The 22322-nt window shown below is 37.0% G+C and overlaps 1 protein-coding gene across 1 annotated transcript; it reads right to left on the minus strand.

Annotated features, from left to right (window-relative positions):
* Positions 1 to 48: 48 nt before the first annotated feature.
* ARHGAP11A (Rho GTPase activating protein 11A) lies at positions 49 to 21973 on the minus strand. The gene is made up of 12 exons (XM_020906267.2): positions 21377 to 21973; positions 17533 to 17603; positions 15363 to 15459; positions 14609 to 14862; positions 13800 to 13963; positions 13486 to 13632; positions 9943 to 10017; positions 8695 to 8859; positions 6396 to 6525; positions 5824 to 5932; positions 3856 to 3994; positions 49 to 3304 (listed from the first exon to the last, which is right to left on the minus strand). Exons 1-12 carry the CDS (start codon positions 21512 to 21514, stop codon positions 1716 to 1718), a joined length of 3078 nt encoding a protein of 1025 aa, XP_020761926.2. The 5' UTR covers positions 21515 to 21973; the 3' UTR covers positions 49 to 1715.
* Positions 21974 to 22322: the final 349 nt, after the last annotated feature.

Consider the following 22322-nt stretch of genomic DNA (forward strand, 5'->3'; position numbering starts at 1 on the left):
CTCTGTACTGCAGCTTTCAGCTAACAAAAAATGGAGTGACATGGGTAGTTTCTTATTTAATAAATATCTTTTATTATTAATGATTAGTCTCTCAGAAAATCCACTGATTCAGGTGATTTGTACAGTTAATTTCTTGTCTTCTTACTGAATTAGGCTTTCAATTCAACATTTCACCTACTCCCATGGAAATCAAAGGACATTAATGCATTTTAAAAAATAAAGTTAAAAAGAACTGCTTACAACAACAAACATCTCAGAATTTAAGAATATTTTCTATATCCACTTACTATTAGAAATACCATCAACAGAAATGCATACCTGTATTAAAAACCTGCTTTTATGTCAGATAAACATGATGTTTCTATCTATAGATTTTAGTCTTTATATAATAAGTAATACTTCCTAATTCTGAGATAGGGTCAATTCCTAGGTAGTGATTATAGAAATAGGAAATAGCTTTTGAATAAGATGTACTGCTATCTAGGAGGACTTGGTAAAGCAAACCTCTGATGACTTTAAATTCCTCCCACACATTCATACTGCCTGGTTGTTCTGAGTGGTGTGCAGTGTGGTTCTGTTCCGCCCTCACCTTTGAATGTGGCATTCTAACACCTGACCTGCAAAACTACCTTTAGTGATTGATTCTGCATGCATATTCCTTCTTCTAAAACTTAAATACACTCTACTGGTGATAGTATTCTGTCCTTAAAACTTTGCTATTTCTAATAATTTAAATATCAATTTAGATAGATTAGCTTGACAATTTGGATCAAATTCTAAAAGGTACTTTGAAATTCATTAGAGTCGCAGGCAAGTCATTTTCCAGAAAGTTATCTTTAATGTCTATACTAAATAAATAACATTTACACACATGACAAAACCATCACAGGTTCTTGAAAGAATCCAAGGTAAATGTACAGAGGCGCATCAATTACTTCAAAGTCTAAAACCAAGCATCTGCATACAAGCAATCACTTTGATTAAAATCTTCCAAGCTTAATTACTCCTTCTTAAAAAATTTTAAATTCTATATTGGACAAAACAGATACAAATGTATTTGTGCAAATTAACTTTAAAAATATAGTATGGCTTAAAAGTCATCTGTTATTTCTGCAGCCTCATACTATGTGAGCACACTTGAGTCATCGTCATTCTGCACCAGCCATTATTCTTAGTTAAGGGAACACACCGTCACATCTATAGAAAATATAAACCTAATTACATCCAAAAGGAACAAAGGATTAAAATGCTATTGAAGCAAATTAATTTCTAGGGATTTTTAAAGACACTGAACATTAATGGAATTTTAGAAATAAGATCTGCAGGGCTTATCTCTCCCTCTGTGTGTTGAGATTTCTTGGAGAAACTTCATCTGACTTAGGAGTAACAAGAAATCAGCACAACTCATTCCATTCTATCACACATTAAAAAATAAAATCCATCCAATTCTCAAAAATTAACTTCTTATAAACCCAGTCAACAATTTCTTTAAAAAAGTAAAGTGTAACCTCTGCTTTTAAGAGATCACAATAAAATTAAAGATAGCTTAAATATTGCCATAATTAAGAAAAACAAGAATTCAAGTTGCTTGTGCAATGTAATTAAAATCATCACATAACAATCATCCTGAGCTACAAACACATCATATTACCTTGCAAGTCATATCACCAATTGATAATTTTATATACATTAATGACAAGAACAACATTTACCAATTACAAGTCTACAGGTTTACTTGTTGGTAGTAGTTGAACTTTTCCAATAGGATTTTTTGGAGAACCTTTATACCAGATCCTCTCTTTTTCTGATGGTTTTCTAAGGACCCTGCTGCTTACGCTAGGGGGAATGACCTTATCATTACTTACAATAGATTTTACTATATCATGGTTTGTTAGATCATCCAAGGGAACCTTAATTTGATTGTTAGATATCACTTCTTGTTTACAAACTCTGGTGGACCCAAGAGACGCATTCACAGAGTTTGGATGCCTCTTCATTTGTAAGAAAGATGTAGACGTTACCTCCATGCTTGATTTTGAAATCATATCAATATTTGACTGCTTGCAAGATGTAGACTTCTGTTCTTTAGGACCTGATCTGGTACATGGAAGGGAGGAATCTTTTGTCATAGTCATACTTTCTATACAAGAGGGAAGAGCACTCTCACAGCTCACTGATTTAACCAGAGGAGAAGCAGTATCACCAGGACTTGCTAATTTATGCCTTGGAGGAGGTCCACCATACTCTAACAAAGAATTGATTCTTCTCACTGACTGACGGACAGGCGTACGCTGAAACTTAAGAGGTGACTTAACTTTTGTCCTATTTGGTTCATTTAAGGAAAGTTTGTTAAACCACTGTATGTGGTCTGAAACCCTTCCATGCTCTGTCATTTGTAAACATTCAGAAACCGTTTCATCACGTGTTTCCACCAGTGACCGCTGTTTAATGATTCCCACAGGACTAGGTTTTGGCAGGTTTGCGCTACTGCACGCGCTCTGTTCCGAGGAAGAGGTGCAAGCCACAACCTCCCTAGAAGCTGTGTGTTTCAGTAAGTTCTCTTCAATCAGATTTTCATTATCCTTTAATTTAGTATTGAGGGTATCCCCTGGGGACTCTTTTTTCCTTACATGTTCATCACTGGGCAACTCCTGCTTGCTTAAATAATCTTTTGGTATACTCAAATGAATGTTGTTTTCCAGTTGTATCTTCATCTGAGTTGAGTAACATTTTATAGTGCCTTCTCTATCCAATTTTTGAGGCTGATGTAGTGAGAAGTCACTTTCTGAAAAGCGATTTTCATCATTACTGGTACGGTGTCCATTTGATTCTATCACAGTCAAATTAGTTTTCAAGAGATTTTTCTCTGGGCTACCTTTGGTAGAAGATGTTTCATTGAATTTTACTTTCTCCACATTAGTTAACGGTGACTGCTTGTGATTTATCAATGCATGAAGATTACTTCCAGATTCAGAAAATGCTTTCTGAATTTTCACCACAGTCTCTGTGGTCAGGTTATTTTCATCACCACTAAGAGAGCCGCCAGTTATGTTGTTATTGTGTGTACTGTGTATATTAAGAGGGGTAAGCTCGTATGAGCTAACAGGGGACTTTTCAACCATCATATCAGGCTCCAAAGAAGAGTTCTCCACCTCAAGAGTTCCATCTATTGGAGAAGCTTCATTTCCATCTGCTTCTTGAAAATCTGAATTACTAGGTCCTATCCAAGACATCCGGTAATTTGTTCCAATTAGTCGCTCTGGAGTTAGTAAGTTTTCCTCTGACTTACTGATCTTTTTCGAACCTAAAATAAAGCATTTCAGTGTTTTAAAACTTATATTTAACTTACTTTTGAAATGTTATTCAAATACATGATAAATTAAATACTAAGCATTTAATTCCAATTTTAGATTTGTATTAAAAATAAGTGTTTATGATATATATGTATAGCTTATACATATATATGAGCTGAGTCCCTTTGCAGCTCACCTGAAACTGCCACAACATTGTTAACTGACTATACTCCAATACAAAATAAAAAGTTTAAAGTGTGGATAAAAAAATGACAAGTCAATACAAAAAGTAACTTTTTAATGTATAAATAGTAAGCATTTTTGTATTTACATCATAAAGATCCAATTGTTCATATAAAAATACACCCCAATTCAAATATTTTCACTATTCAAACATGAATTTTCAATTTGTAGAACAGTAAAGTACTTAATACATTTTATCATTAAAAAAGCAACTAAAGGTTATATGTCAATTATCTCAGTAAAATGGAAATAAAACTAAAAAAAAAAAATTAAAAGTAGGTTTTTGGGGTAAAACTCTACCAATATCATGTAAACATACCTTTCTTTGTTAATCTTTCATCAGTATCTGGGCTAAAAAGCAGACCTGTTTTTACAGATTCAATCCTAGTTTTTAAACTTTGTTGATTTGCAAGTCGTCGACCAACATTTTCAGATCTTTTGACACCAGAACACTCATTCTGTACAGAAAAAATTGAAAAAGTTTTGGTTAAGAAATAAACCTTATTAATTCAAAATATTGAGACAAGCTATTGTTTTGTAGTTATCAAAATCATCTATAGCTAATTTTAAAAGGTAGATATATATAATTTAGGAATAATTTTATAGCAAACAATATATTTGCATGCATGCTGATGGAAATTATAAGCATTTGACTGGCTATTATGATCTAAAATAAAAACAGCCTCATACATTAATTAAAAAAAATTTTTTTTGTGGTGATTCTGTGCCCAGGACTGTTCACCAGAGTGAAAGAAAACAAAAACAGACCAAAATCTTACCCTCATGGAATTTACATTTCTGATGGGGAGATTTAGACCAGAGTAAGGCAGACAAGAAATTATAATGTATAATATACAATACACAAAATGAAAAGTGCTAGAAGGAAAAGTCAAACAGGGTAAAAAGGATATGGAGTGGTGAAGGGTGGGAGTATAATTTTTTTGTAGCCGGGGGGAGGCACAATTTTAAACACATTGATCTGAAGATGATTTGTGAGTAAAGAAAACAGAGTGAGAGTCATGAAGGTATAAGGGGAATGAACATTCCAAGGAGAGGAAAATGCCACTGCAACCTCTAACGCTGAAGCAAGGTCTGGCACATTCAAGAAATCACAAAGAAGCAAAAGTGAATGAAGTCAGATGAGCAGGGGAGGGTGGTAGAGGAGAGTCCCAAGAGGGAGGCCAGGAACAGACCTCGTGGAGCACTGCAAATCAGTGCAAGAACTTTGACCTTTTTTTTTTTTCTGACAGTGAAGCGGGGAGCCACTGGAGGGTTCTGAAAAGAGGGGTGACATGACTTAACTCTGCTCTTTAGGGGATAATTTTGGCTCTAGTGCTGCAGCAAAGTAGAAGCAGGTAGTAGGAACTTTTTGTAGTAATCCAAGTTTTAAATGACATTAACTCAAAAGGTTAGAAATAAAGTGCTGTGAAAAGTGGTCAGTCTGGATAGACTGTGGAAGCAGAAGTTAGACAGGATTCCCTAATGGTCTAGATGGAACATGTGAGACAAAGTGAGGGGTCCAGAATGTCTGCATGGCTTTCGGCCTAAGTGCTTGTAAGAATAAGTTGCTATAACTGAGATGGTGAAGACTATAGGTAGAAGCATGGGTTGGGGAGAGAGGGGGGAGTGGAGAAGTAACAGCAGTGAAGAAACGCATCTCGGGAGCTCTATTAAGATGTCAGTGCCTCCCAACTTGGGAGGTCAGATAGGTAAATGTTAAGCAGTCAGGTTGTCCAGGAGCGCAATTTGGGCTAGAGATACAAATTTGAAGTCCTAAGTAAATACATGATATTTAGTTAGAGCTGATGATCACCGTGAGTGAGTGGAGTGAAAAAAGAAATCCAAGGGCAAAACTTTGGGTTCTCCAATATAAAGGAATTATAAAATTAACTGGCAAAGAAGGAAGAAAATCAAAAGACTAAAATATCCTTGAAGCAAGGAAAGAAAATATGCCAAAGAAGAGCAAGTCATTAGCTGGGTTACATGTTGCTGATGGATTGAGTCCAATAAGGACTCATATTTGTCCACCTGTTTGAGCAGTGCTGAATTCATGAGTAATCTTGTGAGATACATTTCAGTGAGAGTGGGGATGAACATGTCACTGGAATTGATTTCAGGTGGATAGAAAAGGAGGAACTGGAGATAGCTACTCAAGTGTAAATGCTTGGTATAAAGAAGAGTTGAGAACAGGGCAGTAGATGGAAGAGAGGGTTGAGAGGGCCTTTTAGCATCAAGTCTTCAGCTTTACACTAATATAAATAGCAGCGAAATGGTGAAAGACACTTACTCCATCTTTGTTATTTTTCCCTAGATTAAATTTCAAACGAAGAGATCTTCGAACCTTTTCTTTACGGCTGATTTTAGGAGAGAAGCAGCCTGCTTTTCCTGATTCCACCCTAGAAAGAGTGAAATTAAAAACATCAGTTTACAGCATAAGAACCAGAGGAAATCCTACAAAATACAGTTTGAAAGCCCAGAGCAAATCACACTGTTAATAACTGAATAGAGTAATAATTTTTTAGGTTTAAGATACCATACATGAACACATTGTATCTGCATAAAAAATGATCTTTCCTGTTGATCATAAGAGTTGAGTCACTTATAAACCAGAATCATTAGACTAGCTTTTTATATTAACAGGAAATTAAAAAATTACCCACATCAACATAAAATAGGATTTTAAACAGGCAAAATGGACTCAAATTAGGAATCTTTCTCGAAAGGATAGGCCCTAGATTAATAAGAATATAAAGGCAAAGGGGATTTAAAAAAATTATTATTCAAATATGATTCTCAACAGAAAGAGGAAATATTTTTTAAGTATATATATCAAATTTTTACCCAACCTGGATAAGTTACCTGCAAACTTTTTTGCTTGCAAGCCTTTTACTTCGCCTTAGCACATTTGTATTGATCAAGTGGTTTCCACTGATGGCGACAGGAGAGAATGAACTCTGAGACGACCCTTCCGGGCTTGTATCACAGTGAACTATAAAACAACCACATGTGATAGACCACACATACTTATTTTCTTTTCAAAGTATAAAATATTAACAGCAATTATATTTAAAGTCTTAATTTCCATCCCTAAACAATAACAAAATCACATAATCTCTGGTTAGAATCCTCAAGGGTCAAATAACCCAAGTTAACTAAAAAAGAAAAAAAAAAGCATCAATTTCTTTTTAGTTGCCAATTAAAGGTCAGATTAAACATTATTTTTATATTAGAGTTTTACTTTAAACTCAATACTTATAACGGAGAGGTGGGCACTGCTGCAGTTTAGAGAAATAAGTTTTTGAGACAGACTGAGTTTGTCCACCACTTACTAAATGCCTTTAGGCTCTAAATTTGGATTTTTATGGTGAATATAAGTATTGCTATAATGTATATAAGATGTCTAGCACAGAACCTGGTGCATAAGATTAATTAATGCCATTATCAAAAATGAACTACTGAAAAGCAATTTAGTGTCTGAGTATGCAGTATGCATCTGCTAGCCAACCTGCTGTCTATCTGACTCCAGAGTGTAATTTGTCCAGTATTTTTGTCCAATTTTTTTTGTCCAATTTGTCCAATATTTTTGACAAAAACTGACCCATAATACACATCTAACCACATGGTTACTGCCATGTTCCATGCTAACAACTGGAGGTTACAAAAGCTCATTTTGATAAAGTTATTTAACACTATATCATGAAACCAACTATAATGAAAAAAATTAGGGGAAAAGTATTATGAGTTATGTGCAAAGGCTCCATATAGATTTGACTTGTATTTGAATATTGCCCAGGATACACTCAGTGAACATGAACCCTCTAAACTTCTCACTGGTATTAATGAAGAATTTACACAGATCCCCAGAATTATCCATTACCGTGACTTTTTGGGTGCATTTGCCTTAAAAAAAAAAAAAAGGTTGGAGGCAATATGATATATCAAATATGACTCAGGAAGCTTTATTCTAGGGTCAGGAGCTTGGAGAGAAGGAGGTTTGTTTCCTGGGGAAGATATTGTATTACTAATAAACAAAGGCAAGAAGAACTCCGATGCACATCTGTCATTTGGAAATAGTCCTCCAAAGTGGAAAACTCTCTGAACATTAAAAATATACTGAGGTAAGGTTTATGTCTCGGAAGAACTGCAGACGTAGCTTCAGAGTTCTTATCATTACACTCTAATGAGCCACAGAACCCGAAGGACTACAGAGAACAAGCTGCCAGTCTGCTCACCTTTTAAAATAAAACAGACAAGTGCGATGTAAAGCTTTTGGATAACAAACAAAACAGAGACTTTTGGGAAGAAGACCTCATAATCCAGCTAGCAAATTAAAGTAGAACTCTTAACATTGTCTGAAAACAAAGAAAATCTAAAGGAATCTGAGACCACTCACATTTTGACTAAATGTGAGACAAATGTGAGATGGAAGACTCTGGGCTTAGAGCTTCATTTCATTTTGGGTTGATCATAGTTTAATATGAGCCAACTTGTATTCTACACATACATGATAAAGGAGCCAAGCCAATCCAAGATCACACTAGCAAAAACCTGGTGTTCAAATTAGTGCGATTTTATTTTTCTCTGGAGGCTCTGGCTGGCCACATTAGGAGCTTGCAGTTCATTCAGAATAAAATGATGGAGCTGGTAAAGGGACATGGAAATCATGCCATAAGGAATGGTGTTAAAGCTCTTAGGGCTTTTTAAAAAAGCTACTTGAGTATAAAACTAAAAATACTACCCGTCCCCAACTAACCCACAATGATTACATTAATGGTACCCCCACTCTGATTTCAGAGACACTCAAATGCTGGTGACCTCAATTCAACAGAAGGCAGCAATCTAGTCACAGCCATAGATTCAGAAGTAACTAAAGTAGAATTCAGGATATTCAATCAGGTAAAACCTGAGCGCCAGTACTATTCCTATTCACAGTGACCTATAGCTTTCAACAGGCAAGGCAGTAAAACACACACACACATTAATTATACTGAACCACACTGTCTATTTTAAAAGTTAGGGGACTTTACACAATCTAGAGATTTGATAAAACAGAGAATAAAATCTGCCTCCTAAAGGAATTATTATGAAATAGCACTTTGCCCAGAATAAGCACCCATGTTAATATTTATAATCCAGTTATACAAATTCTATTTGTTACCTGATACTGGTGTAGAACTGCTATTAAAGAGATTACTTGGCAACAACTCAAAGTTAAAATTGTGCTTGATGGACTTCCTCTTCTTACTTGAGAAACCATGAGAATCTACCGGCAGTTTACGCTTAGCATTTGGTGTAAGAATTGTTGGTGAAATGGATAGCTGGGCTGAAAAAAAACAATTTGTTTTTTCTCCCAGAATTGATAAAATACAAACACTTCATCTAATTTCTTCTTATAAAGCTATTACTTAAAACTAACCAAAAGTGGAGGGATGTTTACCTTAGCATTATCAAAAATACATTAACAACTAAATTAACAGTATGCAATTACTTAAAATAAAAAGTCAAGTTGTAAACAGGCAAGATTCTTAGTAACAGCTGAAACAAAAACTAATCTAAATATTTTTGCTTTTCATAACAACTATTAACCAATTAATGTCTTCAATCTGGAAAATGAAACAATCAAATTTTCTATTACCATGTTAAATAATTTTAGCCACAAGCAAATCAAAATAAAACACTGGAACGAACACTAATAATTTTCTGGTTCTAAAATAAAAATGAGATTGAGTTTTTCAGTCTCACATGCTCAGTAGCATCCAACTTGCAAATGGAAGAACATGACTTAGAAGATCACAGATATAAAACAGACTAAAATATTGTATACGTATGACTGGGTTCCTTAGCTATTCACCTGAAACTATCACAACACTGTTAACTGGCTGTACCCCAAAACAAAATTAAAAGTTCAAAAGAGAAAAAAAGAAAATTAAAAAACAAAAAACAAAAAACACAGACTAAAATATTCTTACCTATAATATTTAGGTTCAACATATCCACTGTAATTATACATGTAATCACATATATATCCAATGTCATAATACAGTATTATAGTACAAATCTCCACTAAAAATTACACTTGGAATTGGTTAAATAAAATAAATCAGGTAATTATCACAATTAATTTCTGTATAATATACATGAAAGTGTGAAACTGTCAGTTGTTCAGTCATGTTTGACTCTTTGTGACCCCATGGACTGTGGCCCACCAGGCTCCTTTGTCCATGGGATTTTCCAGGTGAGAATACTGGAGTTGGGTGCCATTCCCTTCTATAGGGGGTTTACCAGACCCAGGGATAGAACCTGGGTCTCCTGCAGTACAGGCAGATTCTTTACCATCTGAGCCAACAGGGAAGCCCATAATGTACACATATAAATGTCCAAGTAAATAAAAATATATAATACCTACCAATTCTTTCCTGTTGAGGTGTAATAGAAGGTGTCCTGTTAGATTTAAATTTATTTAATGCTCCACTAACAAAATCTGAAATGCAAGGCATATATAATCATATAATCAATTATAACAACATTTACCTATCTTTCATCAATAATTCATAAATAAACAGGAAAACATTAAATACAGAATGAATTGTAAAACACGTAACTAAAATGTATAAAATGCATACAATGTATAAAAGAGTACAGAAGAGGGTATCATGTTTTGAGGAAGGGAAGAAATGGCACCAAGAGAGAAAGCTTGGAAAGGGAAATAAAACCTTGTAGGTGTTGATTAGGTAGAAGGTAGAATTCAGGCTAGGTGACTAGCATATGCAAAGGCATGTAAGAAAAAACAGAATTTATTTATACTAGAAGCGTTTGATACAGCTAGAGCAACTAGTGAACTGTGGATATGGTTAAGAGGTAAGTCTTGTGTGTAAGGAAAACAAGGCTATATATAATTTTGAAGAATCTGAACTTCTCCAAAGGGAAAAAGGAACAAAACCATCATTTTTGCACTTTGACAGCAGTATGATAGATTAGTTGGGGGTAGGGTGTATGTATGTGTGGGGGTGTGTGTGTGTAGGCTTCCTTGGAGACAGGCAAACTAGCTAAAGGTTCTTCAAAGTATTTTATTCAGTCTTTCAACAAATATATATTTTGTACCTATTATGTGTCAGACACAATGAAGATACAACAGTAGCCAAAATATGAAACAGTGACCTTTATGAAACTTTCTATTGGAGGAAGCAAACATTAAATATAATAAGCAAATAAACACCTATCGAAAAATGGTAAACAGCGTGAAGTACAAATATTAACAACAGATTTAAATCGTGGAGGTATCCTTGAGGAAGTGGTATTTCAGGTGAGACCTGAAGGAAGAATGGGAATTAGCCAGGCAAGAGATGAGGCTCTGAACTGAGGTACGTCCTGTGGATACAAAGGCAGTAATAAAGGTATTTATGAGATCAGAGTAATAAGACTTGGTAGACAGTAGCATATGGGAATGAGAAAAGAGCAGATAAGGACGCAGAATTCTAATTTTGATGACTAAGGACAAGCCAGGACAGACTGGAATGACACGACATACTCAAAATACTGAAAGATAAAAACTGCCAGCTATATTATTCAGGTTAGCAGGAGAAATAGCTCCCCAGACAAAGAGAGTCTGAGGGAGTTCATCAGTGCTACACCTGCCTTACAAAAATGCTGAAAGGAACTCTTCTACCAGAAACAAAAGGCAAAAGTAAACAAAGCTTCGAGTAAGAGGATAAACAGAATCAGAAAATTGCAACTCTGTATCAGAATAAGTTGTCAAACAATTCTATATTAAAGGTTAAAGGGAAAAAAGCAGTAAAATGGTAGCTACTTCAATTTGGTAGTGAACACACAACATAAAGACATAATTTGAGACAGCAAAAACACAAAGAAGAAGCGGAAAAGGATGACACTCACATAAGCAAGTGAAAGTAGTAAGATGCTACTAGCAGAAAAAGGATTATTTCACCTACAAGACAATTGGTACCGACTTCACAGTAGCCACAAAATATAAATCTAGAGCAGAGACACAAAGCATGAAAGGGAAAACAGAAAAACACCACAGAACAAAATGGAAGACAGAAACACAAAGAAAAAGAAACAATGGACAAATAGAACAACCAGAAAACAGTTTTAGTTTAGGCAGTACTAAGTTTTCACCTGTTAATAATCATCCTAAATGTGAAAGTGAAAGTGCCAGTCACTCAGTCAAGTCTGGCTTTGCTACCCCATGAATGTATGTAGCCCGCCAGGCTCCTCTGTCCATGGGATTCTCCAGGCCAGAACACTGGAGTGGGTTGCCATGCCCTTCTCCAGGGGATCTTCCTGACCCAGGGATCAAACCCAGGTCTCCTGCACTGCAGGCAGATTCTTTACCATCTGGGTCACCAGGGAAGTCCAAGACTACTGGGATGGGTAGCTATTTCCTCCTCCAAGGGATCTTCAGAACCCAGGGACCAAACCCAGGTCTTCTGCACTGCAGGCAGATTCTTTAAGGTCTGAGTCACAATGTACATGGATTGAATTCACTGATCAAGATACAGAGTGCCTGGATGGATTAAAAAACAAAACCCAACTATACACTGCCTCCAGGAGACTTACCCCAGCTCTAAAGATAGATACAGGCTCAAAGTGAAGGGATGGAAGGTGATACTCCAAAGAAATGGCAGCCAAAAGAACATGGGAAAATGGAGGTGTATGTATGTGCTCAGTTGCTATGCCGTGTCCGACTCTTTGCAGCCCCATGGACTGGAGCCCACCAGGCTCCTCTGTCCATGGTATTTCCCAGGCTAGAATACTGGAGTGGGTTGCCATTTCCTTCTCTGGCGAATCTTCCTGATCCAGGGTTCAAACCCACACCTCCTACATTAGCAGGCAGATACTTTACCATTGAGCCAGCAGAGAAGCCAGAAACAGTCCAGAAATAAACCCATACATACATATATGGAAAATTAACTTATGACAAAGGAATATAAAATGGAGAGAGAACAGTCTTCTCAAAAATGGTGTTGGGAAAACCAGACAGTCACATGCAAAAGAAGGAAATTAAACCACCGTCTTACATTACAGACAAAAATCTTATCAAAATGGATTAAAGGTCTGAATGTAAGATCTGAAACCATAAAACTCCTAGAGGAAAACATAGGCAGTAGCCTATGTGACACCAGTTTTATGAAAGGACAATCTACTAAATAGGAGAAGATATGTGCAAATCACATATCTGATAAGCGGTTAATATCCAAAATATATGAAGAACTGATATAATTCAACAACAACCACCAAAAAAAACAAACAACCCAGTCAAAAAAAAGGCAGAGGAACTGAATGGACATTTCTCTAAAGACACACACATGGCCACTAGGCACATGAAAAGATGTCCAAAATTATTAACTATTAGGGAAATGCAAATCAAAACCACGAGACACTACCTTACAACTGTTAAAATGATTGTTATCAAAAAGGCAAGAAAGAACAAGTGTTGGAGAGGATGTGGAGAAAAGGGAACCCCCATATACTGTTGGTGGGAATGTAAATTGGTGCAGCCACTATGGAAAACATTACAGAGATTCCTCAAAAAAAAATTAAGAATAGTCGTATTCATTATATATGTACATACTACATCTTTATTATTCATCCATTGATGGATACTTAGGTTATTTCCTTATCTTGGTTATGGAAAATAATTGTGATGAACATAGGGGTGCATATGTATTCTCAAATTAGTGTTTTCATATTCTTTCCATAAATACCTTGATATGGGATGGATCATAAGTATTTTGTTACAGAACAAAGAAGGTACAAGGAAAATCTACAAGGAAGGCAAGGAGAAACAGAAGGTGGGAATGCCATACAAGCCAAAAGATTCAAAAAAGCAATGGGATAGTTAATAGCTTATGTTTTTTTATGTTGAAACACATTTCAGGCAAAAGCAAATTGCCGTTCCTCCACATATGGGACTGCCATGACCACTTACCTCCTACACTTTGTCTTCGTTTTCTCTTATAGTCACCAGGAGTTTCGTAATCACCTTCTTCAAAGCCTTCTAGCGATGGAGTAGCACAGAGACCATCAATACCTAACATCGCTGGTATCTTTTCTAGGATAAAATCTGGAACATGCCCTAAACGAAAATGCTCACAATCAAGATTTTTCCTCTACCCACCCCTCAAAATGTTTAAATAGTACATAATCACTTGCTAACAGTTGTCTTGGTGGCTCACTTAGAAAAAGCTGGGATCTCCTTCATTTAAACAAATTCTGTTACTTAAGAATGCAACTACATCTTACCGATATCTGATGCATAATCAATAAAAGTTTGTACTACTGCAGCCTGTAATCGTAGCTTTTTTTCTGTGTTAGCAGACATCTTTTCATGTCCTTCACTTGTCTGAAGAAGATTTGGTGCAAATATTACAGCAAGATTGCTGCTATCCATCTTATTCTCACTGGACCTTAAATGAAAAAAGTTTTATAAGATGCAGTCAAAGATAAAAATACAGAGTTAAAATAACACCGAGCACATTCTGAAGACCTCTCACTTTACCAGTTAAACACAAACCAAGATACAGTTACCCCTCACCTACCCATCTACATGACTGACTTGAAATAAGACAGAAATACACAGCCTCCGTGTGCTTAAATATATGTCATGAAAACACTGCTACCCCTAGAGTCCACACTTTTCTTCCCCACACAAATTGAACACATTTCTTTGATTTTCACATACAGAAAATTCAAAGTTACTGAAGGCAGTAAGTATGTCTAGAACAAACAGGCTCAATGACAGCCAGGAGAAGGGACAAATTGAAAAGCAAACCACAAATATTTTAAAAACATATTAATCATTAGAAGCCATTTAATGGCCTCAGAATCCTATAACACTAATAAGCCATTAACGCATTCACAATGGCAACCCCAAGACAGCAAGGAAATATTACATATTTTTCATTGTACAGGATAAACTTCTTATAGTAAGGAAAAATATAATATTTTTAAGAAAAATTTCTATTCCAAATGAAATCTATTATCATAAGGGTAAATCTAGCTAGTTGAGAAATTAAACTGTCATCTCCCAAAAACTTTTATTTACTACTTACCTAAGAGAAACTTTCCTGAGAAACTTAAAGAAGTATCTTAATATATCAATTGTGTGGTCAGCCATAAGACAGGAGAGCAACAATGTAGCTTTATTCTTCTCCTCTGTTTTTAATTGTTGAGCTTTGAAAAGTGCTTCATGCAAATCAACTGGGAGAATGGGCTCTGGTAATTCTCTAAAAAACTGCTTCAGAAGTCCCGCGGTATCACAAGGAGGTGCAGAAGACAGGCATCTTTCACCATGATCGAGTTTATTCTAAAATAAATATAATCATTTTGAGCACTCTGGGGCTTGAGGGTTTAACGCAAAGAAAGTATCCTTCCTTATACTCTAAAGAGCTTTCTTTAATGAATTTCTTTCAACTCTTGTTTTAGTATATATCACTACTTTTTAGAAGGGTAAAAACAAAATTTTAAATGAACTTTCATTTCCTATAGTACACAGGGACAAGGACCATGAGTTTGAAAGTACTCTGAAAATTTTTAAAGCATTATATAAATAGCTTGATTGTGAAAATCATTTCTCAACATATATGTATATCGAAACATCAGGTTGTACGCCTTAAATATATTTGTCAATTATACCTCAATTTTTAAAAAAAGGATTATATAAACGATACACACTTTTTCTTCTGTCATGAAAAAAGCTATTTGCAAACTCAATTTCTGTCAATAATTCATGTACTAATTCTAAATATTTTGATCCTAAAAACCAAATCAAAGAGGGGTACAAATATAGTTCAAGAATATGCTTACCTTTAGTGCTTTTAGACGAATAACAGATCCTGATTTCCTAAAAAGCCCTTCTGTATGAACATGCTCTTCTAAAGACGTGCAAGCATCAACAAGAAAACTGAAAGACAGAACTCTTTTCAGGTGGCAAGATGCACAAATCCTCTGCAATCAAACTCATCCCCATTACTCCATCAAAGTCACTAGTGGCCTCTGCCTTGCCAAATCCAGAGTCAAGCCACTGTCTTTATCTTGCTTGATACTTGACCACTCCTGATGATCTTGAAAATACTCTTTTTCACTACACTTACTTCCTGCTGTCTGCCTGACTGCTCCTTCTCAAACTTCTATTCTTCTTCTTTTTCTGCCAGACTTCTCCATCCTAAGATCACCCAGGGCTCCAAAGCCTTCTTTTCTTTACCTATTCTCTTTCCACAGGTGATCTTGCACAACACACATAGCTTCAAAAACCTAGCATCTGCACATTTGCCCAAAAACGAGGGAAGGTTTTTTTCCCCTCATCAATATTACATCTCAGAAAGTCAGATAAATTGATCCCAGTCCTTACAACCCTTCTCATGTTTTTTAGAGGTGTGTGCTCAATTTCTTTTTACTGAATAATTTTTAACAATCAATATTGGCTTTATATGCTTAGTTAATAGCTGATAACACAAATTTGAATGGATGTCAGCTGCAAGAAAATGAAGGCATTCTACTGATGCAGAGTGGCTGAATGTTGCAGAGTTACTGACAGAAAAGTTTTCTTTTTAAAAAAGCAGGCAATATATATGGAATTTTAAAAGATGGTAATGATAACCCTATATGCAAAACAGAAAAAGAGACAGATATACAAAACAGACTTTTGGACTCTGTGGGAGAAGGTGAGGGTGGGATGTTCGGAGAGAATAGCATTGAAACAAGTATACTATCAAGGGTGAAACAAATCACCAGCCCAGGCTGGATGCCTGAGACAAGTGCTCAGGGCAGGTGCGTTGGGAAGACCCAGAGGGATGGGATGGAGAGGGAGGCGGGATCGGGATGGGGAACACATGTAAATCCATGGCTGATTCATGTCAATGTATGGCAAAAACCACTACAATATTGTAAAGTAATTAGCTTCCAACTAATAAAAATAAATGGGGGGGGGGGGGGGAGGAAACAGCAGGCAAACAAATTACAACAAAGATTTAGTCATTATTACTAGGGACATGGGGCTTCACAGGCAGCACTAGTGGTAAGGATCCCGCCTGCCAATGCAGGAAACATAAGAGAGGTGGGTTTGAGCCATTGGTTGGGAAGATACCCTAGAGGAGAGTATGGCCACCTACTCCAGTACTCCTGCTGGTATAATCCCATGGGCAGAGGAGCCTGGCGGGCTACAGTCCACGGGATCACCAAGTCAGACACGTCTGAAGTGACTTAGCATGCACACACACACTAGGGTTATGACTGCAATTCTAAATGTTAAATATCATCATAAAAAAGCCTTTCATAGGCCATCTAAAAGGCAAAATACTAAGTGGTTACCTCATGAAGACTGTGAATCTACAGTGTGAGTGAGGGAAAATTGTCCTAAGGCAAAAAGGTGTTCAAAAGCTTTTGGAGAATGCATCAACTAAAAACTTAGGTTATTGGACAATAGTAGCCAGAATGAACCCTATTTTGGATAGAAGAGAAATGAATTAGTAAGAGCTAAGGTAGTTTGTTTATATTATGCACTTTTAAACTATTTTCTTAAGACGTAAACTTCCCTAGTAATTTCTGATGCAGTTAGTCCAAAAGGTTATTTACAAATAGTGACATAAAAAAGTTCAAGGGTTATATAATTTACATTCACAAATACCCCAAAAGCTTAAATATTTTTATCCAACATGTCTAAAACAAAAAATAATAAAAATTATAACAGAACTTATAGTTTAGTATATCACTGAGTATAATCAGAACAGCAGTGAAAAGACTGAGAGAGAACCAAAAATTCTTGTTTCTAACATTTATTCATTACTGAACCTTAAAATTCAATCATGAAAATGAATACAAATTAAAAAGTTAAAATATGCAAAATTTAAAAAAACTTTTAATCTGAGTAAATGTTGAGAAATAAAATCATTTGCTAGTTCCAACTAATTGTGTGCATCAATTAACTATTTATTTTCATACATTCAAATATTTACTCGTCATTTCAAACTTTGCTCACCTTGGAATATGTCCATATTCTGGTACAACGGACTGGGGCAATGCATTTAATGGTACTCCAAATATTTTACCCTAGAATGACAAATTCAGTTACTCTAACACAAATATTAGGCTCAATATAAGCTTTCTTAAATATTAGGTAAATTAAAAATTTCAAAAAATAAAACAAGATAGCAGAAATAAACTATTAGTCAAGACATAGAAAACAATTACATCAAGATTTGTTAAAAAGTAACCACTGTATACAAAGATACTAGGTGCTGCGAGTACAAAAACAGTCACTTTGCGCTTAAGCAAGGAAGCCAATTCCCTGTTTCCAGTCCCACAATGGAAAATCAATCCATTTAGTGTTCAGCCAGGAAATTCTTACAAAGAATTTGGCCCAAAATACTAACATTTCTGGAAATACTACAAGCTCCTTCAGTAACTACATATAAACACTGACCTTAAACTTTCTATTGGTCACCTTATAAACATTTACTAACTTGAACAGAAGGCCAAATCGACTGATCGGACCCAGGGACTGAACCCCCACATCTCTGGCGTCTCCTGCATTGGCAGGCAGAGTCCTTACATTGCGCCACTTGGGAACCCTGTCCACATTACTGGAGAGTACTAAGCAAACTGCTCTGGATATCGAAGGAAAGGATTTTGTGAACAATTTAAATTTTATTTCACACTTTGAAAACCATTTTTAAGTCACAATAGAATGTATTACATTCAAACTTTAATTCATTTGAAGATCCCAAGAGTATATCCACATGTTGATTGAGTATGCGTACCTCTGAATAAAGAATCTACCACTATCTTTGGGCATATATTCAAACTTTTAAAAATGAGTCACTATTTAAGAAGCCTGTAGCAATACCTTGAACTTGAATTTATTTTTAATTCAAGCCTGTACATGTCTGCTTATATAAAATTAGATTAAGTGGGCACACCTAATCACATATATGTTAATTTATTGTAGATACATCTGCTCTCCCTGAATGCTCTTGAAGCACTTAACATTTTTAAAGCATATTTTAACATTTAACTTTTATAAACAATAATAAATCATTCAGGGAATTTCCTGGCAGTCCAGTGGTTAGGACTCACTGCTTTGAGTCATGGTTCCATCCCTGGTGGAACTAAGATCCTGCAAGCTGCATTACATGGCAAAACCATTCACATTAATGATCTGACAAAATCTTACTAGTCCTTTTTCAAGCATCTGGTTTAATTTAATTGATGAATATAGAAAAGAGCAACGGAGTTCCAGAAAAACATCTACTTCCACTTCACTGACTATGCTAAAGCCTTTGACTGTGTGGATCACAACAAAATGGAAAATTCTTAAAGAGCTGGGAGTACCATACCACCTTACCCGTCTCCTGAGAAACCTGTATCAGGCCAAGAAGCAATTGTTAGAACCGAACATGGAAAAAAACTGGTTCAAAATTGGGAAACGAATATGACAAGGCAGTATGTTGTCATCTGCTTATTTAACTTCTATGCAGAGTACATCATGCGAAATCCCAGGCTGGATGAATCAATCACAAGCTGGAATCAAGACTGCTGGGAGAAATATCAACAACCTCAGATATGCAGATGGACAGGGAGGACTGGAGTGCTGCAGTCCATGGAGTCAAAAAGAGATGGACATGACTTAGCGACGGAACAACAACAAAAGGGGCAGAGCAGAAAAGAGGAACAGAGATCTGAACCCTGGGGAAGATCCACACTTAAGGAATAGAAGAAAAAGGGAGCCGATGAAGAGGGGTGGGCAACTAAACAGTAACAACAACCACTCTGATGGCACAAAGTGAAGAGGAACTAAAGAGCCTCTTGATGGGTGTGAAAAGAGGAGAGTGAAAAAGCTGGCCTGAAACTCAACTTTTAAAAACCGAAAGATCACGGCATCCGGTCCCATCACTTTATCGCAAATAGGAAGGGGAAAGGGGAAGAAATGACATTTTATTTTCCTGGGCTACAAAATCACTGCAGATGATGATTGCAGCCATGAAATTAAGACACTTGCTCCTTGGTAGGAAAGCTATGACAAACCCAGACAACGTATTAAAAAGCAGCAATATCACTTTGCCAGCAAAGGTCCATCTAGTCAAGCTATGGTTTTTCCAGTATTCATGTAGGGATGTGAGAGTTGATTCACAAAGAAGGCAGAGTGCCAAAGAATTGATGCTTTCAAGTTGTGGTGCTACAGAGGACCCCTGAGAGTTCCTTGGACTGCAAGGAGATCAAACCAGTCAATCATAAAGCAAAGCAACCCTAAATATTCATTGGAAGGACTGATGCTGAAGCTGAAGCTCCAATACTTAGGCCACCTAATTTGGAAGAGTTGACTCATTGGAAAAGGCCCCGATCAGGGACTAATTTCCCACATGCTACAAGGTGCAGCCAAAAAAAACTTTAAGGAAAATAAAATTATGTTAGTATAGGCAATCCCTTATTTGGGTAAATCAGAATTTTCTTGATACTACACAATTAAACAAAATGCAAAAATAAATCATATGCCGAAGCTGAAGTTTACAAATGTCATACATACCTAGAATTCAGAGTTGGTGTTTTTTTTTTGTTCATTACACACAATAATTGACTTCACAAATAAGTGCTATAATTTAATCTCATAAAACTAATAACATGCTTTTAAAATTTAATAGAACACCATTTACAATATCATCTTTAAAAAGATGCCTAGCACTTTTCATAAAGAGCTCAAAACTCTCATTAGAAAATAAATACCAAAGAGCTAAAGAAATCTAGTATTTAAATAATTACCTAACATGTTAGATCTCATAACACAATGATCTTCTGTATTTCTCTACTTTATTAGGGTTTCTAGCATGACTACTAATTAGAATGTAGACCTCTGATTATCATAACAACTGGATGAATAAATAAGCGGCATTCGACAGGCACTGTGTGCTAGTCTTATCTACAAATCTTATTTTTTAACTCCCCCAAACAACTCAAGGAGAGATACCATTCCAATTTTATAGAGTAGGAAACCTAGACTTAGGACAAGCAGCCCAAGATCACACCCCAAATAGGAGGAGAGCAGGAATCAAACACAAATCAAAGTCTATCTGACTCTAAAAGCAAAGTGTCAGCTTTCCTTAGAGGTAAGAAAAAGAAAGATGCACACAAATTCTTTCACACACTTACAAACCTACTTTATTTGAGATCTTAAAAGAAAGTACCATGTAATTAGGTGTGTGTATATATAAGGTATATATTTATATATAAATATAAAACAAAATCCTTATATGCAACTTATTTTTCACAATGAAATTCTTGAGGATTCTGTACAAATATTAAAATCTCATTCAAAATCCCCTTACCTCAACCACCCAAAAATCAACTGCTTCTGAACTATTCCACTGTGGTTTCTCAATTTACTCATTTAAAGCCTATTCCTAATACTATTACATCTCCTCATTTACTGATTCATTTAGAAAATGTACTGGTATCCCTTGTCCCTCTCCAAATACTACTCAACAGTGGTGAAAGCGTGTCTCCCTCCCCACGTGTGACTTGTTCAAAATACTAAGTTGGCAATTTCTGGAGACATTTTTAATTGTCACAACTGGGACACGCTATTGGCCTCTCGTGTGTAGAAGCCAACGCTGCTAAAGATCCTATGATGTACACGACTGCTAGCCCCTAGGCCCCTCAAAGAATTATCTAGTTCAAAATGTCAATGTTGCTGCGGTTGATACACTTAAACATATTCTTTTGGATCCATACAGAAAGAACATTTAACATGAACATTTAACATTTAGCGATGGTACGGAATGCGCCCCCCGCCCCCTTTTAAAATCTAAACCTCTTTCCCCAGAACTTACCCCTATTTCCGTGGTTGCTGTTTCCTGTCTCCTGCGATCGCTCTGCGCCCGGCCACCCTTGACCTTAATTCCATAGGCAGCCCGAAGCTGCTGCACAACCGCCAAACGCACCAACCTCTGATCCCACATCCCGGACATGTCGCTCACTCTCCGAGGTGCGATCTGAGTCCTGATCCTCTTTCGCCACCAAGTCTTCCAGTTTCCAAACACTCTCAGTTTTGCGCTCAGCTCCCCTGCCTTCCGGCCACGTCTGGTACCCTTCCGGCCCCGGACCCCAGCCACTTCCACGGCTTTTCCTCGATCCTCTATACACTTTCACCGACCCTTCTCTTAGCCCTGTGCCACCCCTCACCTTTCCTTCACTTTCACTGGCCTTCTTTCTTGTCACTTAATCGTTTCAGCTACTTACATAGATTTCCCTTCTTTCTCTCAGATCCTTGCAGCACGCCTGTTACCAGCTTCTCACTACTTCCAGCCACTCTCTCCCAAACCTCCCTTTGTCCCGTCTCTCTCCGAACAGTAAAGCCTACCCTTCTTCTCGCCCTCCTTACCCCCGCAGGCTCAGCTGAGCGTCTACCCCTGCGACCCCACGCCCCCCACCCTAGCCCAGCCCCCGGACCAGCCGGCTGCTCAGGGGCCTCTCCCAGTCCCGGTCCCCGCCCGGGCTGGTGGCCGCCGTCACCCCGTTTCACAGGCTGCTCCTTCCCTCCCCCATCAGCCTGCCGGCTGCCCCGGCCAGCACATCCCGGTGCGCTTACTGAAGTCGAGCGACCCTCCTCATTCCTCCGCCCCCACCGCCTCTGCAGACACCCTAGGCGCCGCGGCCGGCCCACCCTCGCTTTCAGCCCAGGCTCAAATGGCAGCGCCAAACAGCGCTCCGCACTCTGATTGGTCCGCTCCTCTTTTCAAAATCAGGACCCCGGAGGGTGGCCAGGAGCTGCCTGTC

Source organism: Odocoileus virginianus, chromosome 6, assembly GCF_023699985.2.
Source record: "Odocoileus virginianus isolate 20LAN1187 ecotype Illinois chromosome 6, Ovbor_1.2, whole genome shotgun sequence".
Classification (NCBI taxonomy): domain Eukaryota; kingdom Metazoa; phylum Chordata; class Mammalia; order Artiodactyla; family Cervidae; genus Odocoileus; species Odocoileus virginianus.

Bases quoted from the DNA above. Each gene is read 5' to 3' on its own strand.
- ARHGAP11A (XM_020906267.2), bottom strand. From the start codon at position 21,514: ATGTCCGGGATGTGGGATCAGAGGTTGGTGCGTTTGGCGGTTGTGCAG. The intron at 15,460-17,532 runs GTGAGCAAAGTT...TCTGTCTTTCAG, and splicing joins GAATATGGACATATTCCAAG to TTTTCTTGTTGATGCTTGCA. The intron at 13,964-14,608 runs GTAAGTAGTAAA...TTTTCATTTAAG, and splicing joins CTCAGGAAAGTTTCTCTTAG to GTCCAGTGAGAATAAGATGG.